Here is a 20,824-nt window from a genome sequence, read left to right on the forward strand (position 1 = left end):
ACTTTACTGTGAATGTTTAAAGCCACAATATTAAAAAGAAAACAAAATTAAATCAACAGCACATTCATTTATTATTAAATTATGTTACATGAAAGATCTTTTCCATCCATTTTCTTTACAGAAGAAAAAGCTGATTTCTTTCATCTTTGTATTTTAAACTGCACTGATTTATGTATGTATGAAGTGGTTCATGATAGAGGACTGTTTCCCATAAAGATTTCATCGAGATAGTAAAATACAACTTGTTATTGATACACACACGGGACTAAAATGTTTGGATTCTGCTGCTCTGCTTCATAATTTCTTAGGTTGAGTGCATGAGACATGTAAAGGAATGAAAATGTAAACTGGAGAGAAAATCTGAGTAGTTTTGTTCAAATTATAGTGTAAAAAATGAGAAATGCTTTGAATCTTAACTGTACAGTACATTGTTGATTACTCAGCATCAGTTCATTGAGTTTACTGACTACACACCAAGCCAGTATTTCAGAGATAAACATTTATATATATGTATGTATATCTATATATATTCTGTTTTACATGTACAGGCTGAACCACAGCAGAAATGTACTAAAGACTTGATCAAAACTGACAGCTTGTAGCTGTAAACAGTCATGGAGGCTCCCAGTCTGATGCTTTTTGTCATGCATCAACCCCCTCAAGTCAGGACTGAAAAGATAACCCATTTCATCCATGATAGCATCTGTCCACGTCCTTTGGTCTGGGACAGTGCTAGGCTAGCTTAAAATGTAGTGCAATACTGACCGGCACGGATTCTTCCATGTTCAGCATCCATCATCTGGGTCACTGTCGCTAAGCTAAATTAGCACTGATAACCACAATCCAACAGTATTGGCACCACCGGTAACTCCCAAGTTACCACAGCTTGACATCGGTGAGCTCCAGGTCTCCCATGATCTCTAGCTGGTCTATGCTGCTCAGGTCCTGCACTCGATGCCTGAAGTCAAACAAGTGGGAACCGTTCACTGCCAGCTTGAACTGATGGGGCTGACAGAGAAGGAGAATCTGAAAGGAAAAAAAAACAAAACAACAAAACTGACGACTGGTGAAGCATCGCCCAAGTGGAAGGCTTGAGAACTGGAAAGTTTGAGATGGTTCTAACCTCAAAGTATTCTCCTGGTGAGAAGGGAAAACAGGGCAGCTCCCGCTCCTCCTGACCCCAGGATTCACTCAGGTACGAGTTCCTGATGAACACGCTGGACTTCATGCGGGGGTTTAGGTGAAGAGCGATGTTCTCTGACTTGCTGTTGCAGAGGTTCACTGTAAAACTGGATTTAAGGTAAAAAAAAAAAAAGTGTCTAGAGTTGACAGTGAATGATATTAGTGTAAAACAAAAACCATAAATGGGTATAATGATGCAACATGCTGTCAAACACAGCCTCTCATGTTTGAGCTGGATGTGTAAACACGGTGACACGGTGAGGGGGGACAGTTAATTTCCTTTGGAACTTGTGTGATCAGGTGAAAATCGCTGCCTTCCTCCAGCCAAGTGACACGCAACATTTGTGCATGCAAGATTTCCCCCTTGTGTATGTAGACGTGAACACGGGGCATTCCAACACGATGCAGCTTGAAAACCGTTTAACTTTCCTCGCTGTCACATGACACCACAACCAATCAGTGAGGGTCTTGTTCACCCTGAATTTTTCTGGATCAGCTTTGAGGTCTGGCATCAAATAAGGATATTCACCAGACTGTTTCCTTGTGTTTACGTTAGGACAAACACAGGGTTGTCTTTTTCTTTTGTAAAGGAGAGTTAACACCAAGATTTGTGTCAGTTCTCGACTCTCCATCCATGATGCTTTATCCGTCACATACTGCTTTGGAAATGGCAAAATCCCGCATAAATATCATAACCAATCAAATTTCTTAGAGCGTGTGATGGGGGACACTGCCACTGTCGCTGCTGTTTGTCCCCCTCTCCGTGTGTTGAGCCCATTCGTGAAAAATCTCAGATGTGTTTCCATTCTCCAACTTTTCAGTTCCTTTTCTGTCCTGTAGAGGGAGGCAGTGTCACCCTGGAAGACACCGCTCCCATCAGGACAGAAATACTTCATCGTAGGATAAAGGCGATCACTGGGAACTGGGAGTGTCTCTTCCCCTTTTGCCCCTTATAGTTTAATAGCACAACCAGGCACCACAAGTCTACGGTAACACCATCCAGGATTCTTCCACTAATTAGTCACACATCTGTGGTTGCTTTTATTAGATAAGGATCCATTTAATTAGCATCACTTTACCTGTGAGGATACAAGCTGACCTGTCCTTTTATCGTGATGTGCTGTCCTGGGCTCAGTCCTTTAAGTATGCTGCCTTTGTAAGGGAGGCTCTGAAATTACAAAAGGCTCTAAATATAGATTTGTTTCATCGTAGTGTGGTATTTAAGCAGTGCATTACATGTAAACAAAACACTATACTCGTTTATTTTACAGATCTTAGCCGTTTTTTTAAGTGACAACTAAGTAACCAAAATAAAAGCTGACAAGTGGTAAAAACTGTACTCAGGTAGTCTGAGTGCAGCTTGATGAATAACCAAAGTCCAAAAGTCAAACCAATTAAAAAAAATGCTTTAGGACATGTTTTAATGGGAACATTAGACACTAAAAACCTGAGAGGATGATGCACATGGAAAAACTCACCAGATCACCTGATTCTGAATATATTGCCTAAGAGAGAGAGAGATAAGAGAACACACACATTCAGATGATTCAAAGAGAAATGAACAATCCAGGAATTAAGAGATGAGAAGGCACTTACTGAGTTTGGGATATAGCCAATAGCGTGGACCCTGACTTTCCCAGAAATAGAAAAAGTGTCGATCTTGTTCGGGGGGATTCTGTGCTTGTATTCCAGTAGGTGAGCACCGTTTACCGCCACCTACAGGCAAAGGTGGGTTACTTAACATTCGCCATATTTTCAGTCAATTTATCACAGGTACCCAAGTCCAGTCCTCGAGAGCAACTCTCTTGAAACGTTTAAATGCGTCCGTTTTCCAACACATTCATATGAATGGCTCCTTACCAGACTTCTGCAGAGCTGAATGGCACGCAGATGATGGAATTCAGTTGATTCAGGTGTGTTGGAGAAGGGATGGACTAAAAGTTGCAGGAGAGTAGCTGTTGAGGATCGTACCTGGGCATCCCTGCACATAACCTTCAGATGCTCCACAAGCTTTCTAATGTTGATGATCGGTTCAGTTACCTTGAAGACATCTTCATTCACCAAGATGATGGTCTCAAAGGGAGCTCCTTGTTTGTAGGGCAGCTGGTGGAGGGTCTCCTCTTTGCCCCAGTTCTCCTGCAGCAGGGAGTTACACACCACACAGGGCGAGCCTTTGAAGCGAGGGCTGAAATGGAGGGCAACATCGGAGCGCGGTTTGGTGCTGCAGCCACTCGACAAGTCGACTTGAAACCTGCAGAGAGAGAGGGCGCACGTGGAAACCAGATGGCTGCACTGGAATTTGGAACAACTGTGAACTGGACAGATCCAGGTTCGTTCGTGTTTTACAGGGTCTTAGAAATCTCTTAAACCACAGATTAGTGAAAGCATCCTGGCACAGAGGGAGCAGGGCGTTATTAGCAGTGACAAGTTTCATTATTTCAGTTCAACCATGGTGGGTCAAACTTCTACGAGATTGATGTTCTGAAGGGTTCAAGTCCACCTACAGCTGCAGGTGTAGGTGGACTTGACTGCAAATATAAGAAAAAAAAAACATCAAAATGTAAAACAAAATTGCCAATATGTGAAACACATTGACCCCACAGTTGGAATGGTAACAAAATAAAAGATAAAGTCCCCAAAAGGCAACCCAAAGCATAAAATAGTTTCAATTTAATGTAAATTACACAAAACAGCCCTGAAGAAATGCAAAATGACCATAAAGAGACAGAGACAGAAAACAACCACATCTGCATATGGCATGTGATACAAAAGCAGCAAATGTGTTAAAAAAAAAAAAAAAGAGAGAAGATAAAAAAAAATCTAGTAAATATGGAAATTTGCCATTTTGTTGTACAATAGAATATTATACACAAATAAAGAAGGGACCCACTTTATGTCAAATTATACCAAAGAGTGATTTATGACCCCTGTCATCCAATGAGAAGCTGCCACGTCACAAGTGGGCGTGGCTCGATGAACCGGAAGTCCCTCCCCCTCTGTGACCCAATCAGCGTGTGCCACGTCATAAGTGGGCGTAACTTGGGTGAGAGGCGGTCCCTGGACCACGTGATGTCCGGAAATGACGTATGTCCGTACGTCATACCTGGGCGGCATGGGTTGCCTTTTACGACCCTCTGTTGGTGTGTTTTCAGTGACTTTCGCGTTGATAAACTGTTGGAAAAAAGAAGAAGAATTAAACTATTATGATAAATGCAAAAAGAGAAGTAAAAAAATAGAAGTGTTAGCAAAAAAATAAATAAAAAGTGCTAATAAATGGATGGGAAAAGAAAAAAAAAAAAGTTGTTTTTTTTTTTTTGCTCCTGCAGTCTGCAAAATCCTTTTTCCCCTCGGTGGTGGGACATGTGTTCTCTTGTTGGTCTGAAAGAAGAGCAAAAAAAGCTAACTTATTATGATATTTGTAGAGTTTTAACTGATAAAACGAGTACCTTTTTTCTACACATGTCTATCTGCTGCTCATGCGTTTTGAGTCGGTTTTTTACTGAAGGAAGAGAAAAAAAGTTCCTTTAACTGTCCCTGTTTAAATCCTCTAACACCTGGGTTAACTTGCAGAGAAGTGGCAACAAGTTGTTAGCTGAGATAATTCAAACAGAACATTCTTTCTGTCTCAAAGTAAGCTTTTATTGCTTAATGACCCCCCCGTAGCCGGGAAAAAAGTTTTAAAAATCAGACACCTGGTCCATGTTTAAGAGAAAGGGTTTTTTAACCTATGGATGCTCATATTTTTAACAGAAACGTGTGGTAAACATACATAACTTACAGAGAAGTGTCAGCAAGCTGTTAGCTGAGATAATACAAACAAAACATTCTCTCTCTCGCCAAGTAAGCTTTTATTGCTTAATGACCCCCCCGTAGCCGGAAGAAAAAATGTGATGTTTAAGAGAAAGGGTTTTTTAACCTATGGATGCTCATATATTTAACAGAAAATGTCTGGTAAATGTCGGTTAACTTACAGAGAAGTGGCAGGAAGCTGTTAGTTGAGATAATACAAACAAAACATTCTCTGTGTCAAAAATGAGTTTTTATTGCTTAATGACCCCGTAACGGTCAAGAAACCTGTCAACAACGGTTGCTTCTTATCTGAAAGTTAAGTTAACCACACGTACTTTGGTTCAGTTGACAATGTTGGGTCAGTTTTGTCCTGCAGGTTTTGCTCTGGCCTTATTCTCAAGTACTTTTTGCCTTTGTCCGAAAGCCAACTTCAGTACATCAACTTTCCCGCCGATCTGAACGAGCTGAAGATAGTTCGCATTCCTCTAGTTGGGATAGGTGTCATCGCAGGTACTTCTCACATGGTTTCATAAAGTTATCAATGTTATACAAAGTTTGTGAGGTGTTTAGTTTACCTGATTCCATATTTTCTACTCGCAAGTCTTCTCAGCACAATGTGTGTACCTTTTAAATGTAACCTGTGGTCCTGTTCACAGAACAATGCTGACGGCCGACACGCTGCATAACAGTAGCATAGAATGACGTTAGCAGACTGATGTCGTAACATTTTAACAGAGAAGTTTTTATATTAGCTAATATTAGTCACTGTGAGGCGCTTCATTCTGTTCACACAGAATTAAGGAATTAAAAAAAGAACTGTTTATGTTGTTCCAGAGAATTTGCTTCGTCAGTTGGACTTTTTAGGACAATTAACGTCTTTATCAGGCTGGGGAAGAGTCTTTCTTGTATTTTAAAAACAGATAAGAAGAAAATTAAAGAAATTTCTCAATTATCTTCTCCACTTATACCGTCTCCATTTTTGATTGTTGTTATTGGAACAAGCAAATCTTTCTGTCTCACACTGATTGAACAGCCATCAGTGATGAAACTATTAGCCTTTGGTTTACAGGTTATAACACCTGGGTTGTGGTTTGATTTCATCAGGTGTTAAGTGTGGAGCCCTCCAGGAACATTGCAATACAAACACTTTTGTACGTAATGGTATCCGCTCTCCTGTCCCTGGCTGTTGGTAAGACTTGGTTTTATCACAAAACCTGTAAATAGACACGTTATTAAGGCAGCTATCAATCATATTTAGTTTGCTGTTTGCTTCATGTTGTAGGACTAGTTTTAGTGGCTGTCTTGTAGGTAACTATGATCAAATCAAAGATACTTTAATTAAAACCGTGTCAGTCTTATGATCCGTTCTTCTGCTGAAACATTTTAAACCTGGAATCTTTGCAAACTACTTCAGGTGAGAGGAGTTTTCCATGCTTTAGTAAAACAGCTTTGCTATATATGATAGTTGGATAGAAAGTAACCTGCAGGCTTTTCTTTGTGTCGAGGATGAAAAGTACCCAAGCGGTGGTGGTGCAACTTGTTTGGCTTCAAAATATTAGATAACATTTAGGTACATGCAAAAGACTGTGGACTCATTGTTACCCACCATTAATTATTACCATTACTGGTCAAGCAGGGACAGATATGCTCCATCATAGTTCAGTTTTTTCTTTAAATTACTTGAAGTTTCTCTTGTTGTTTTATCATCATCTCCTATCAGTACTTTTACTAATTTGTCAAAAAACTGCCAAGTTTTATGTAGCCGCGCCGCGCTGTGATAACTCTGGCCTCTGAGATGAGAGGTGTTCCAGCACCAGGAGATGGAGAAACTCCCGGGATGACAACGGTAAATATAGTCTCTTCCTCTCTGTATCGAGTTTGCTAATATTATTTGTGAAGTGTAGAAGTGTGATGAAAATACGACAGTCACTGTGTATCTCGGAAAAAAGAAGCCGGTGGACGGTTATGTTCAAGGATCCAACGTTCTGGACCTGCATCTTGCTTGCTCCTTAATACTGAAGTAAAAAAAATATATATATATCCTTTTACTCCACATTGTGAAAGTTTAGAAAAAGCAGACGATTTTATTTGGTAACTATTTTTACTCAAATAATTAAAAAAAGAGTTAATATTTTATCCCTGTAAATTTCTGGGGTTTTTCAAAGGCTACCGAGCTGCACCTGAATTCTTACTGGGAACGACACTTTCTCAGCAGTTGCATGAGCTTTGATAAACTCTATATGCACGTACTTTCTATTCCAGCTACCTTCCAGTCGGAGCGGTGTTCCTGATTGCAGCCACGTGCTGGAGGTCAGCGACTGGGATTCCGTCAGAAAACTGGGACACTTTGCAGGAGCTGTGTTGCTCAGGTAGGTTTTACCACCAGGACCAGAATCCCACTCCTCCTGCAGCAGGACATACTATGCACACGCACCCTGGTTAAAGTTACAAGACAAGAACTCAGACATGCTCACACATTGGCTCCAATTACAATCATTTGTCAATCTAACAAGCTTTTTTTTCTTTGCGCTGTGGAAGCCGGACTATCAGAAGAAAACCTTTCATCATGTAGCAAAACAGAAATCATTTTCATGAGAGAAACATGATTCATTATGATTCATATCTATATCTGCTTTTTTTTTTTTTTGTTTTTATTCCTGGACTTCCGGATTGCTTACGACAGCTAGGGCCTGAAAAAAGTGCATTGTAGCACAAATATATCTCCATCCGCCGTGCCAAGAAGCTTGGAATGGAAAATAGTGAAGAAAAGCTGAAAGAAAGCAAGAAATTACTTCAGAAGAAAATTATCATTCCAACTCAATAAAAGTTGTTTTCACAAAGAAAATTATATTTTCACAGTGTTAAAATTTTTTGATTAATGTAAATTAGATAAACTACAAATTAGATGTATTAATTACATCTAGTAAAGTGATATAACATAAACCCCTTTTTAGCTGCACGGACAAAAGAATCCTTCATTCAATCAAGTTATGAAACGGAAATGAAGCCATATCTGTAATGCATTTTGGAGAAGATGCACTGGACTTAGACACACATTTTCCCATTTACCACAAAAAAAAAGAACCTCATATCTAAATATTACAAATGTCGAGATCACAAAAAACTATTTACAAAACCAGCCAATGTGTAAACATAAGATATGAAAACATGATAAAAACAAGTGCTACTGAGTTGCATGGCGGTGGTGATGGGTGTTCCAACGCGGTGTGGTGAGAGTCAGACCCCTGGCTGGTGGTGTGGAGCCGGATCTCCTCCGGGGAAAGGCCCAGGTCACTTTCAGACATGCTTATTGGACAAAGAGAACAACATAGTTTGAATGATCCCAGACAAACTGTTAAAAAAGAAGCGTGTTTCATTTCTCAGTGACAAACAGGTAAGTACAAGTTTCCTCATTCTGGATTTTACAATATTGATATCAGATCTGCATTTACAAACCTTAATCCGATTATAAATCTTATACTTGAAACCTAAAAATGCCGCATTTAGAATTAGTTTAGCATTTCCTCTTAGTATATTTTTGTAGCTCAGAGAAAATCCAAAACGGCTTCATGTATTTTTCATCCAGGTGACCGCTCTACTCCGCCCAACCCGACAGTTACTATCATCACAAGTAAACTGCAACAAGCAGAACCTCGCTATGCTAACTGAAACCAGACAAAAGAAAAAAATTATAACTGGTGTGTCATCTTATTGTGTAAACAATTGAAAAAATATAAAAATAAGTACACATACTTATTGGGCAGTAGACTTTGCTGAAAACATGAATTAAAAAGTAGGTTATGTTGATGAGAAGGACGTGAGACAGTATTCTTGTTGGATCAATGCAGCTGTTATTTGTAGCATGACTGAGATAAAGCGCTGCGTTTTGTAGAGAAAAATTGATGTGTTTATTGTTATTTAACACTTGATCCAGATGACGACACAGCTGTTTAAAGCGTGGCTGATTTTGTTTCGCTCCATTTTCTTAAAATGGACATAATGCAACATCTTTATTTAGTCACATAATTAAATCACGTAACATACAACACATTTATTTGATACAAACATAACATTGTTGCGTAGTGACTGAAAGGTACTTTTTCCCTAAAAAGGATATTATTCATCAGTTTGGGCAACAATTTCGGCTTTGTTTCTAAATCAGTCTTAGTTGCATTATATCAACATGTATGTGCCTGAATTGCTCAACATCTTACTGGGTTTTTGCAACACAAATTGCTGCTTTACAACATTTGCACTGCTGCTCAGAAATGGGAAATTAGAAGTTGAAATTGCAATATAAAAAGATGGATAAAACATTTCTCATAAACAAATTGTAATCATCAGCATTTATCTATTTAGCTTCACTGGTAACACCTCAAAGATTCAAGACAGTTTTGATGCTTCGCTCCACTGAGGGGCAACATCCACCAAAGGGCAGGAAGAAGCAACCGCTTCTCTAAAATGAATGAATAACTTCTTAAACGATATTACTGATCATCTTACTGTATTTGGAATATTAATTTTCAGCCAGGAAAAGTGAGCCAATTTACAAACTGGTGAGAATAGGAACTCCCAAAAAAATGTAAGTTTTAAAAGTGGATCTTGCAAAGTGTACTTGGGAAGACGGGGATGTTGAGGTTGGGAATTTGGTCTTTGATGCATTTTTGTTCACATTCACCGAGCTATATAAGAAGCATTGCCCTGTTAGAAAAAACTGTCAGACTGAGGAAAAATATAAGAGGGGAACCTTGGATGACCAAGAATCTACAAAAGGCCGGCAAAAAGAAAAAAAAATGTTACACAAGAAATATTTACAAATGCAAACCAATGAAAGTGAAAATATATAAGCAGTATTACAATGTTCTGACTTCTGTTATGAGAAGTAAAATGAAGGAGCACTAGAATGCATTATTTAAGAAACTTGGACTTTTATCAGTGATTTTATTCAGAAGAAGAGCAGCAACAAAGAATTTCCTATTTTTTAAACAAGTCTGGTGACACAGTGCACAATAGTGCTAAAGAGTTCAACTATTATTCTGTAGGTGTTAATCACGATATGGCCAAAACAATTCCAACATGTGATACTAATTTGAATAAGTTTACTTATCCAATCAGGGATAATAAAACTTCAATCTTCCTTTGAGGGAATAATGAGAAAGATATAATAGTCTCAAAATTTAAAAATAATACCTCAACAGACATTAACTTAATTGATATGCTTATAATCAAGAAGTTATTAATGTTACTATAAAACCTCTTACTCATAATTTCAACCTGTCCTTTCAAAAGGGTATCTTTCCAAATAATATGAAAACGACAATGGTAATACCGATATTTAAAAATGGAGACAAATATTGTCATGACAATTATAGGCCAGAACTATAGACCAGACCAAAAATACTGGAAAGTTTATTTGTTAAACAACTGGCTCTTTGCAGCACGGGTTCAGGAGAAACAGAACAAGCACTTATGTGGTTATGGAGATAGAAGAAGAAAATAACAAAAGCAAATGTAAATGATAAGCATGCTGCTGATATTTTTATTGATATGCAGAAGTCGTTTGATACCATTGATCATCGTATTGACCTAATGATTTTTTTTTTTTGGTTGAGGAGATACTTGGAAAGCAGACAATGTGTAGACTTGTGGCGAACTTCAGGGTTCTGTAATCGGTCCAAATCTTTTCTTACTTGATAATATTGATATTTGTAATGTTACAAGTCTGTTGAACTTCATTATATTTGCAGATGATACAAACATGTACAGTTCTGGAAATAATTTACAAATTCATGGTTTTTGGAAATGGAAATTAAATGAATAAGGAGATTAAATTTAAAATATGTAACATTGAAAGTGTAAATTAGAATAAATTTTTGAGGGTAGTTACTGATTTTAAATGAATAGGTAAACTACATGTTTATTATATCAAAGGAAAGATTTCTAAGATGATAGCAATCTTGTACAAATCAAGAAATAAATGAAGCTGTAAAGCTTTATATAATATTTATTGTTCACTCAGTCTTCCTGATATATCTTACTGTGTGGAAGTCTGGACATATAAAACAACTTTAAATGCAATAATTCTTTTTACAAAAATGAGTTATAGGGATTAACAAGGCAGATGCACATAGTCATCCACTGTTTATGAAATTACATGTTTTAAAATTCAATTATTTGGTGTATTTCAAAAGAATAAAAATTTCGTGTAAAGCTAAGACAAAGTCACTCCCAACAACAGATATACAGCTCTTTTTCATTTATTTTTTGGCCTTTGTTACCGTGAATTTGCAAGTGTCTCAATTCATATTTAGTCTCAGAATTGAAAAATCTTTGTATACTTGCTGGGAGTGACTCTTAGCTTTACACGAAATTTTTATTCTTTTGAAATACACCAAATAATTGAATTTTAAAACATGTAATTTCATAAACAGTGGATGACTATGTGCATCTGCCTTGTTAATCCCTATAACTCATTTTTGTAAAAAGAATTATTGCATTTAAAGTTGTTTTATATGTCCAGACTTCCACACAGTAAGATATATCAGGAAGACTGAGTGAACAATAAATATTATATAAAGCTTTACAGCTTCATTTATTTCTTGATTTGTACAAGATTGCTATCATCTTAGAAATCTTTCCTTTGATATAATAAACATGTAGTTTACCTATTCATTTAAAATCAGTAACTACCCTCAAAAATTTATTCTAATTTACACTTTCAATGTTACATATTTTAAATTTAATCTCCTTATTCATTTAATTTCCATTTCCAAAAACCATGAATTTGTAAATTATTTCCAGAACTGTACATGTTTGTATCATCTGCAAATATAATGAAGTTCAACAGACTTGTAACATTACAAATATCAATATTATCAAGTAAGAAAAGATTTGGACCGATTACAGAACCCTGAAGTTCGCCACAAGTCTACACATTGTCTGCTTTCCAAGTATCTCCTCAACCAAAAAAAAAAAATCATTAGGTCAATACGATGATCAATGGTATCAAACGACTTCTGCATATCAATAAAAATATCAGCAGCATGCTTATCATTTACATTTGCTTTTGTTATTTTCTTCTTCTATCTCCATAACCACATAAGTGCTTGTTCTGTTTCTCCTGAACCCGTGCTGCAAAGAGCCAGTTGTTTAACAAATAAACTTTCCAGTATTTTTGGTCTGGTCTATAGTTCTGGCCTATAATTGTCATGACAATATTTGTCTCCATTTTTAAATATCGGTATTACCATTGTCGTTTTCATATTATTTGGAAAGATACCCTTTTGAAAGGACAGGTTGAAATTATGAGTAAGAGGTTTTATAGTAACATTAATAACTTCTTGATTATAAGCATATCAATTAAGTTAATGTCTGTTGAGGTATTATTTTTAAATTTTGAGACTATTATATCTTTCTCATTATTCCCTCAAAGGAAGATTGAAGTTTTATTATCCCTGATTGGATAAGTAAACTTATTCAAATTAGTATCACATGTTGGAATTGTTTTGGCCATATCGTGATTAACACCTACAGAATAATAGTTGAACTCTTTAGCACTATTGTGCACTGTGTCACCAGACTTGTTTAAAAAATAGGAAATTCTTTGTTGCTGCTCTTCTTCTGAATAAAATCACTGATAAAAGTCCAAGTTTCTTAAATAATGCATTCTAGTGCTCCTTCATTTTACTTCTCATAACAGAAGTCAGAACATTGTAATACTGCTTATATATTTTCACTTTCATTGGTTTGCATTTGTAAATATTTCTTGTGTAACATTTTTTTTTCTTTTTGCCGGCCTTTTGTAGATTCTTGGTCATCCAAGGTTCCCCTCTTATATTTTTCCTCAGTCTGACAGTTTTTTCTAACAGGGCAATGCTTCTTATATAGCTCGGTGAATGTGAACAAAAATGCATCAAAGACCAAATTCCCAACCTCAACATCCCCGTCTTCCCAAGTACACTTTGCAAGATCCACTTTTAAAACTTACATTTTTTTGGGAGTTCCTATTCTCACCAGTTTGTAAATTGGCTCACTTTTCCTGGCTGAAAATTAATATTCCAAATACAGTAAGATGATCAGTAATATCGTTTAAGAAGTTATTCATTCATTTTAGAGAAGCGGTTGCTTCTTCCTGCCCTTTGGTGGATGTTGCCCCTCAGTGGAGCGAAGCATCAAAACTGTCTTGAATCTTTGAGGTGTTACCAGTGAAGCTAAATAGATAAATGCTGATGATTACAATTTGTTTATGAGAAATGTTTTATCCATCTTTTTATATTGCAATTTCAACTTCTAATTTCCCATTTCTGAGCAGCAGTGCAAATGTTGTAAAGCAGCAATTTGTGTTGCAAAAACCCAGTAAGATGTTGAGCAATTCAGGCACATACATGTTGATATAATGCAACTAAGACTGATTTAGAAACAAAGCCGAAATTGTTGCCCAAACTGATGAATAATATCCTTTTTAGGGAAAAAGTACCTTTCAGTCACTACGCAACAATGTTATGTTTGTATCAAATAAATGTGTTGTATGTTATGTGATTTAATTATGTGACTAAATAAAGATGTTGCATTATGTCCATTTTAAGAAAATGGAGCGAAACAAAATCAGCCACGCTTTAAACAGCTGTGTCGTCATCTGGATCAAGTGTTAAATAACAATAAACACATCAATTTTTCTCTACAAAACGCAGCGCTTTATCTCAGTCATGCTACAAATAACAGCTGCATTGATCCAACAAGAATACTGTCTCACGTCCTTCTCATCAACATAACCTACTTTTTAATTCATGTTTTCAGCAAAGTCTACTGCCCAATAAGTATGTGTACTTATTTTTATATTTTTTCAATTGTTTACACAATAAGATGACACACCAGTTATAATTTTTTTCTTTTGTCTAGTTTCAGTTAGCATAGCGAGGTTCTGCTTATTGCAGTTTACTTGTGATGATAGTAACTGTCGGGTTGGGCAGAGTAGAGCGGTCACCTGGATGAAAAATACATGAAGCCGTTTTGGATTTTCTCTGAGCTACAAAAATATACTAAGAGGAAATGCTAAACTAATTCTAAATGCGGCATTTTTAGGTTTCAAGTATAAGATTTATAATCGGATTAAGGTTTGTAAATGCAGATCTGATATCAATATTGTAAAATCCAGAATGAGGAAACTTGTACTTACCTGTTTGTCACTGAGAAATGAAACACGCTTCTTTTTTAACAGTTTGTCTGGGATCATTCAAACTATGTTGTTCTCTTTGTCCAATAAGCATGTCTGAAAGTGACCTGGGCCTTTCCCCGGAGGAGATCCGGCTCCACACCACCAGCCAGGGGTCTGACTCTCACCACACCGCGTTGGAACACCCATCACCACCGCCATGCAACTCAGTAGCACTTGTTTTTATCATGTTTTCATATCTTATGTTTACACATTGGCTGGTTTTGTAAATAGTTTTTTGTGATCTCGACATTTGTAATATTTAGATATGAGGTTCTTTTTTTTTGTGGTAAATGGGAAAATGTGTGTCTAAGTCCAGTGCATCTTCTCCAAAATGCATTACAGATATGGCTTCATTTCCGTTTCATAACTTGATTGAATGAAGGATTCTTTTGTCCGTGCAGCTAAAAAGGGGTTTATGTTATATCACTTTACTAGATGTAATTAATACATCTAATTTGTAGTTTATCTAATTTACATTAATCAAAAAATTTTAACACTGTGAAAATATAATTTTCTTTGTGAAAACAACTTTTATTGAGTTGGAATGATAATTTTCTTCTGAAGTAATTTCTTGCTTTCTTTCAGCTTTTCTTCACTATTTTCCATTCCAAGCTTCTTGGCACGGCGGATGGAGATATATTTGTGCTACAATGCACTTTTTTCAGGCCCTAGCTGTCGTAAGCAATCCGGAAGTCCAGGAATAAAAACAAAAAAAAAAAAAAGCAGATATAGATATGAATCATAATGAATCATGTTTCTCTCATGAAAATGATTTCTGTTTTGCTACATGATGAAAGGTTTTCTTCTGATAGTCCGGCTTCCACAGCGCAAAGAAAAAAAAGCTTGTTAGATTGACAAATGATTGTAATTGGAGCCAATGTGTGAGCATGTCTGAGTTCTTGTCTTGTAACTTTAACCAGGGTGCGTGTGCATAGTATGTCCTGCTGCAGGAGGAGTGGGATTCTGGTCCTGGTGGTAAAACCTACCTGAGCAACACAGCTCCTGCAAAGTGTCCCAGTTTTCTGACGGAATCCCAGTCGCTGACCTCCAGCACGTGGCTGCAATCAGGAACACCGCTCCGACTGGAAGGTAGCTGGAATAGAAAGTACGTGCATATAGAGTTTATCAAAGCTCATGCAACTGCTGAGAAAGTGTCGTTCCCAGTAAGAATTCAGGTGCAGCTCGGTAGCCTTTGAAAAACCCCAGAAATTTACAGGGATAAAATATTAACTCTTTTTTTAATTATTTGAGTAAAAATAGTTACCAAATAAAATCGTCTGCTTTTTCTAAACTTTCACAATGTGGAGTAAAAGGATATATATTTTTTTTTTTTACTTCAGTATTAAGGAGCAAGCAAGATGCAGGTCCAGAACGTTGGATCCTTGAACATAACCGTCCACCGGCTTCTTTTTTCCGAGATACACAGTGACTGTCGTATTTTCATCACACTTCTACACTTCACAAATAATATTAGCAAACTCGATACAGAGAGGAAGAGACTATATTTACCGTTGTCATCCCGGGAGTTTCTCCATCTCCTGGTGCTGGAACACCTCTCATCTCAGAGGCCAGAGTTATCACAGCGCGGCGCGGCTACATAAAACTTGGCAGTTTTTTGACAAATTAGTAAAAGTACTGATAGGAGATGATGATAAAACAACAAGAGAAACTTCAAGTAATTTAAAGAAAAAACTGAACTATGATGGAGCATATCTGTCCCTGCTTGACCAGTAATGGTAATAATTAATGGTGGGTAACAATGAGTCCACAGTCTTTTGCATGTACCTAAATGTTATCTAATATTTTGAAGCCAAACAAGTTGCACCACCACCGCTTGGGTACTTTTCATCCTCGACACAAAGAAAAGCCTGCAGGTTACTTTCTATCCAACTATCATATATAGCAAAGCTGTTTTACTAAAGCATGGAAAACTCCTCTCACCTGAAGTAGTTTGCAAAGATTCCAGGTTTAAAATGTTTCAGCAGAAGAACGGATCATAAGACTGACACGGTTTTAATTAAAGTATCTTTGATTTGATCATAGTTACCTACAAGACAGCCACTAAAACTAGTCCTACAACATGAAGCAAACAGCAAACTAAATATGATTGATAGCTGCCTTAATAACGTGTCTATTTACAGGTTTTGTGATAAAACCAAGTCTTACCAACAGCCAGGGACAGGAGAGCGGATACCATTACGTACAAAAGTGTTTGTATTGCAATGTTCCTGGAGGGCTCCACACTTAACACCTGATGAAATCAAACCACAACCCAGGTGTTATAACCTGTAAACCAAAGGCTAATAGTTTCATCACTGATAGCTGTTCAATCAGTGTGAGACAGAAAGATTTGCTTGTTCCAATAACAACAATCAAAAATGGAGACGGTATAAGTGGAGAAGATAATTGAGAAATTTCTTTAATTTTCTTCTTATCTGTTTTTAAAATACAAGAAAGACTCTTCCCCAGCCTGATAAAGACGTTAATTGTCCTAAAAAGTCCAACTGACGAAGCAAATTCTCTGGAACAACATAAACAGTTCTTTTTTTAATTCCTTAATTCTGTGTGAACAGAATGAAGCGCCTCACAGTGACTAATATTAGCTAATATAAAAACTTCTCTGTTAAAATGTTACGACATCAGTCTGCTAACAACGTCATTCTATGCTACTGTTATGCAGCGTGTCGGCCGTCAGCATTGTTCTGTGAACAGGACCACAGGTTACATTTAAAAGGTACACACATTGTGCTGAGAAGACTTGCGAGTAGAAAATATGGAATCAGGTAAACTAAACACCTCACAAACTTTGTATAACATTGATAACTTTATGAAACCATGTGAGAAGTACCTGCGATGACACCTGTCCCAACTAGAGGAATGCGAACTATCTTCAGCTCGTTCAGATTGGCGGGAAAGTTGATGTACTGAAGTTGGCTTTCGGACAAAGGCAAAAAGTACTTGAGAATAAGGCCAGAGCAAAACCTGCAGGACAAAACTGACCCAACATTGTCAACTGAACCAAAGTACGTGTGGTTAACTTAACTTTCAGACAAGAAGCAACCGTTGTTGACAGGTTTCTTGACCGTTACGGGGTCATTAAGCAATAAAAACTCATTTTTGACACAGAGAATGTTTTGTTTGTATTATCTCAACTAACAGCTTCCTGCCACTTCTCTGTAAGTTAACCGACATTTACCAGACATTTTCTGTTAAATATATGAGCATCCATAGGTTAAAAAACCCTTTCTCTTAAACATCACATTTTTTCTTCCGGCTACGGGGGGGTCATTAAGCAATAAAAGCTTACTTGGCGAGAGAGAGAATGTTTTGTTTGTATTATCTCAGCTAACAGCTTGCTGACACTTCTCTGTAAGTTATGTATGTTTACCACACGTTTCTGTTAAATATATGAGCATCCATAGGTTAAAAAACCCTTTCTCTTAAACATGGACCAGGTGTCTGATTTTTAAAACTTTTTTCCCGGCTACGGGGGGGTCATTAAGCAATAAAAGCTTACTTTGAGACAGAAAGAATGTTCTGTTTGTATTATCTCAGCTAACAACTTGTTGCCACTTCTCTGCAAGTTAACCCAGGTGTTAGAGGATTTAAACAGGGACAGTTAAAGGAACTTTTTTTCTCTTCCTTCAGTAAAAAACCGACTCAAAACGCATGAGCAGCAGATAGACATGTGTAGAAAAAAGGTACTCGTTTTATCAGTTAAAACTCTACAAATATCATAATAAGTTAGCTTTTTTTGCTCTTCTTTCAGACCAACAAGAGAACACATGTCCCACCACCGAGGGGAAAAAGGATTTTGCAGACTGCAGGAGCAAAAAAAAAAAAACAACTTTTTTTTTTTCTTTTCCCATCCATTTATTAGCACTTTTTATTTATTTTTTTGCTAACACTTCTATTTTTTTACTTCTCTTTTTGCATTTATCATAATAGTTTAATTCTTCTTCTTTTTTCCAACAGTTTATCAACGCGAAAGTCACTGAAAACACACCAACAGAGGGTCGTAAAAAGCCTGCTGCAGACAAGAGGGGGTGCTTGTCACACGGGCCAGTAGAAGGGCGGGGGTGTAAATACAAACAGACTCAGAGAGGATTTTTGCAGCCAGCAAAAAAACTTTTTTCACTCTTCCCACCCAGTAAACTCTGTTTATACTACTTTTTGCATTTCCCATGATAAGTTTGCTCTTTTCCAGTAGACCCAAAAGACTCAAAGGCGAAAAACCACGTCTCATCGCTGAAGAAATACTGATTGCATCAGAGTGACACGCATATGGAGAAGGTAAGGGATTTTTTTTTTTTTTCCCAAAACTTTCTTTACCTTATTTTATTACTCTTTCTCTTAGACGTTTTTTAATTTTCTTTTTTTTCCCCCCGGACCCCTCTTTATACCTCTAGACTCGTTCGGACATGCCCCTAACATGTCCAGGCACACCGCCCAGGCATGCCGTACGTCCAGAAGACATGTCCGGGCATGTCCAGGCACACCGTCCAGGCATGCCGTACGTCCAGAAGACATGTCCGGGCATGCCGCCCAGGTATGACGTACGGACATACGTCATTTCCGGACATCACGTGGTCCAGGGACCGCCAGACTTCCGGTTCATTAAGCCACGCCCACATGTGACGTGGCAGCTTCTCATTGGATGACAGGGGTCATAAATCACTCTTTGGTATAATTTGACATAAAGTGGGTACCTTCTTTATTTACACAGATAGACAGATGTGACCAGGATTAGAAAACAATGCCTCAAAGGTCACATAAAGATATGCATATGACAAATATGACAAGCTAAAAGGGAAAAAAGAGAGATGCAAAACAAAAAGTACATAAAACCACAATGACTGGGTGCAAAGTGTCCCCAAAAAAATGAGCAGAGGCACATAAAACAAGACATGGGTAATCACAAATAGACAAAAATAAAATAGAATAAAATAAAGGAATGCAGAAGAATGCAAAATACGACAGTTTCTTGACAGAATCCAACCATAAATTGTCAACTTCCTCTTCAGCAGCATCTCTTTCAGTCTGACTATCCTACTGCTTTGTGGGCCAAATAGGCAACCTTTAACACATCTTTGTAATATATGAGCCTTTGTGTAGATGCACCCTGAGGATATCGTTTCCTTATCTGGTACACATCTGGTACAAATGTACCTGGCCATTTGTCTTCTTTTAACTGTTATAGGGGCTAATAGGACATGGGTCAGGGTAGGGGTGGGAAAATCGAATCGAAAATCTGGACTTCTTTTCTTCACAATTTTAAAATAGATTTTTCTGAAAATTTTTTTTTTTTTTTTTAAAATAAATAAAATGAATGCACTATAGATTTTTTTTTGTCATTTTTATTGTTTTTTTTTATTGATCTTTTTACTTGTCTTCTTGGGTATATTAGCAGCAGAATGATGGTCTGGCTATATTGTTTTTCTCATTGAAATGAAGAAAAATAACAAGCAAAAAAGAAGTTTTATACAGTTTTTTTTTTGTTTTGTTTTTAATCTACAAAAATTGCAATATTGAAGAATTTGGAGAATCGCAATTTAAATCGAATCGGCACCCAAAAAATCGGAATCAAATCGAAACAAAAGCATATCGTCACACCCCTCTGTGAGGGTGGTTGTGGGTGGGTGAAAGGGGACTATGGGTGTATGTGTGAGTGTGTCTTATCTATTTTGATGAAAATTGTTTTATTATGTTTTGTATTGTTTTTAAGCACAAAAAGTGCTATACAAATAAAGTTTGATTTGATGAGCCTAAATCACCTCCAATCAAATCTTCTAGTTATGTTTCCTTTTTTATTATCACATCAGATCAAACAAATGCATCCAGTGGGCTCTCCTCTGTTTGTTTCCCTCATTTCAGCTTACCTGTCAGCATCTGGGGGTACAGTACCCTGGATGATGATGATCTCCCCCGGGTTCAGGCCTCCAGCGATGGGTCCCGTGTATGGGATCACCTGAGATGGAGAGGTGATGTTAAAAACACTGAGTGCACACAGAACTGCTGCTTAAAGTCTGAACCTCCCTGCTGGCTCTGTCTCATTGCCCAGAGAGAAAATAAACCAATACAGACGACACAGCGGCTGCATGGGCGCGAGGTTAAGCTGTACTGGAAGCTACATGGGATTACATGGAGCAGTGCATCATACCAACACAGAGGGCTGATGTAGACTCCGTTATTTAGCCTCTTACCGGATTCAGAACGGTGTGTTTCGCGTTTGCCACAGACATTTGGCTCCTCGTACCAGACTGCGACGTGCAGCTGCAGGTGAAAGATAACGCAGTCTGCGGTTTCTGCAGCAAACAGAACCGGTCTGTAGCTCTACTGCGCTACACCGACATCATGGCAGTGGGCATTTTCGCTCACCAGCTGTCAACATGTCGCGCATGCGCTAAAACATACCACGTGACCAGCTCTGCTGAACAACAACAACAACAAGCTGGTGGTCCTGTCACTTTAAGACGATAAATGTATCATCACTTATAATTTATATTTTGCTTACATAGGCCTATAATTTACATTTTGTTAAAATAATTCCGCTGTAAAAGTAAAACAGTTATTTAAGTTGAAGGTTTATTTTGTTAATAACTGAATTATTAAACATCTGCAAACGATTTGAGCTAGAAG

At 37.4% G+C, this 20,824-nt stretch overlaps 1 protein-coding gene across 1 annotated transcript; it reads right to left on the reverse strand.

Annotated features, from left to right (window-relative positions):
- Positions 1–58: 58 nt before the first annotated feature.
- On the reverse strand, positions 59–20,554 carry lgals8b (galectin 8b). Its single transcript, XM_079262293.1, has 8 exons — positions 20,389–20,554; positions 20,065–20,153; positions 3,223–3,433; positions 2,779–2,898; positions 2,661–2,687; positions 2,262–2,350; positions 1,124–1,289; positions 59–1,026 (listed from the first exon to the last, which is right to left on the reverse strand). The coding sequence occupies exons 1-8, from the start codon at positions 20,425–20,427 to the stop codon at positions 877–879; spliced, it is 891 nt and encodes a 296-aa protein (XP_079118419.1). The 5' UTR covers positions 20,428–20,554; the 3' UTR covers positions 59–876.
- Between the last annotated feature and the right edge of the window lie 270 nt (positions 20,555–20,824).

This window comes from Telmatherina bonti (assembly GCF_933228915.1).
Source record: "Telmatherina bonti genome assembly, chromosome: 22".
Taxonomy (NCBI): Eukaryota; Metazoa; Chordata; class Actinopteri; order Atheriniformes; family Telmatherinidae; genus Telmatherina; species Telmatherina bonti.

What these genes read in the sequence shown, in the direction of transcription:
- lgals8b (XM_079262293.1), bottom strand. Translation starts at nt 20,427, where the DNA reads ATGTCTGTGGCAAACGCGAAACACACCGTTCTGAATCCG. An exon ending in TTGGCTATATCCCAAACTCA is followed by an intron (nt 2,688 to 2,778) that starts GTAAGTGCCTTC and finishes TCTCTCTCTTAG; the next exon opens with GCAATATATTCAGAATCAGG. An exon ending in ATTCAGAATCAGGTGATCTG is followed by an intron (nt 2,351 to 2,660) that starts GTGAGTTTTTCC and finishes TTGTAATTTCAG; the next exon opens with AGCCTCCCTTACAAAGGCAG.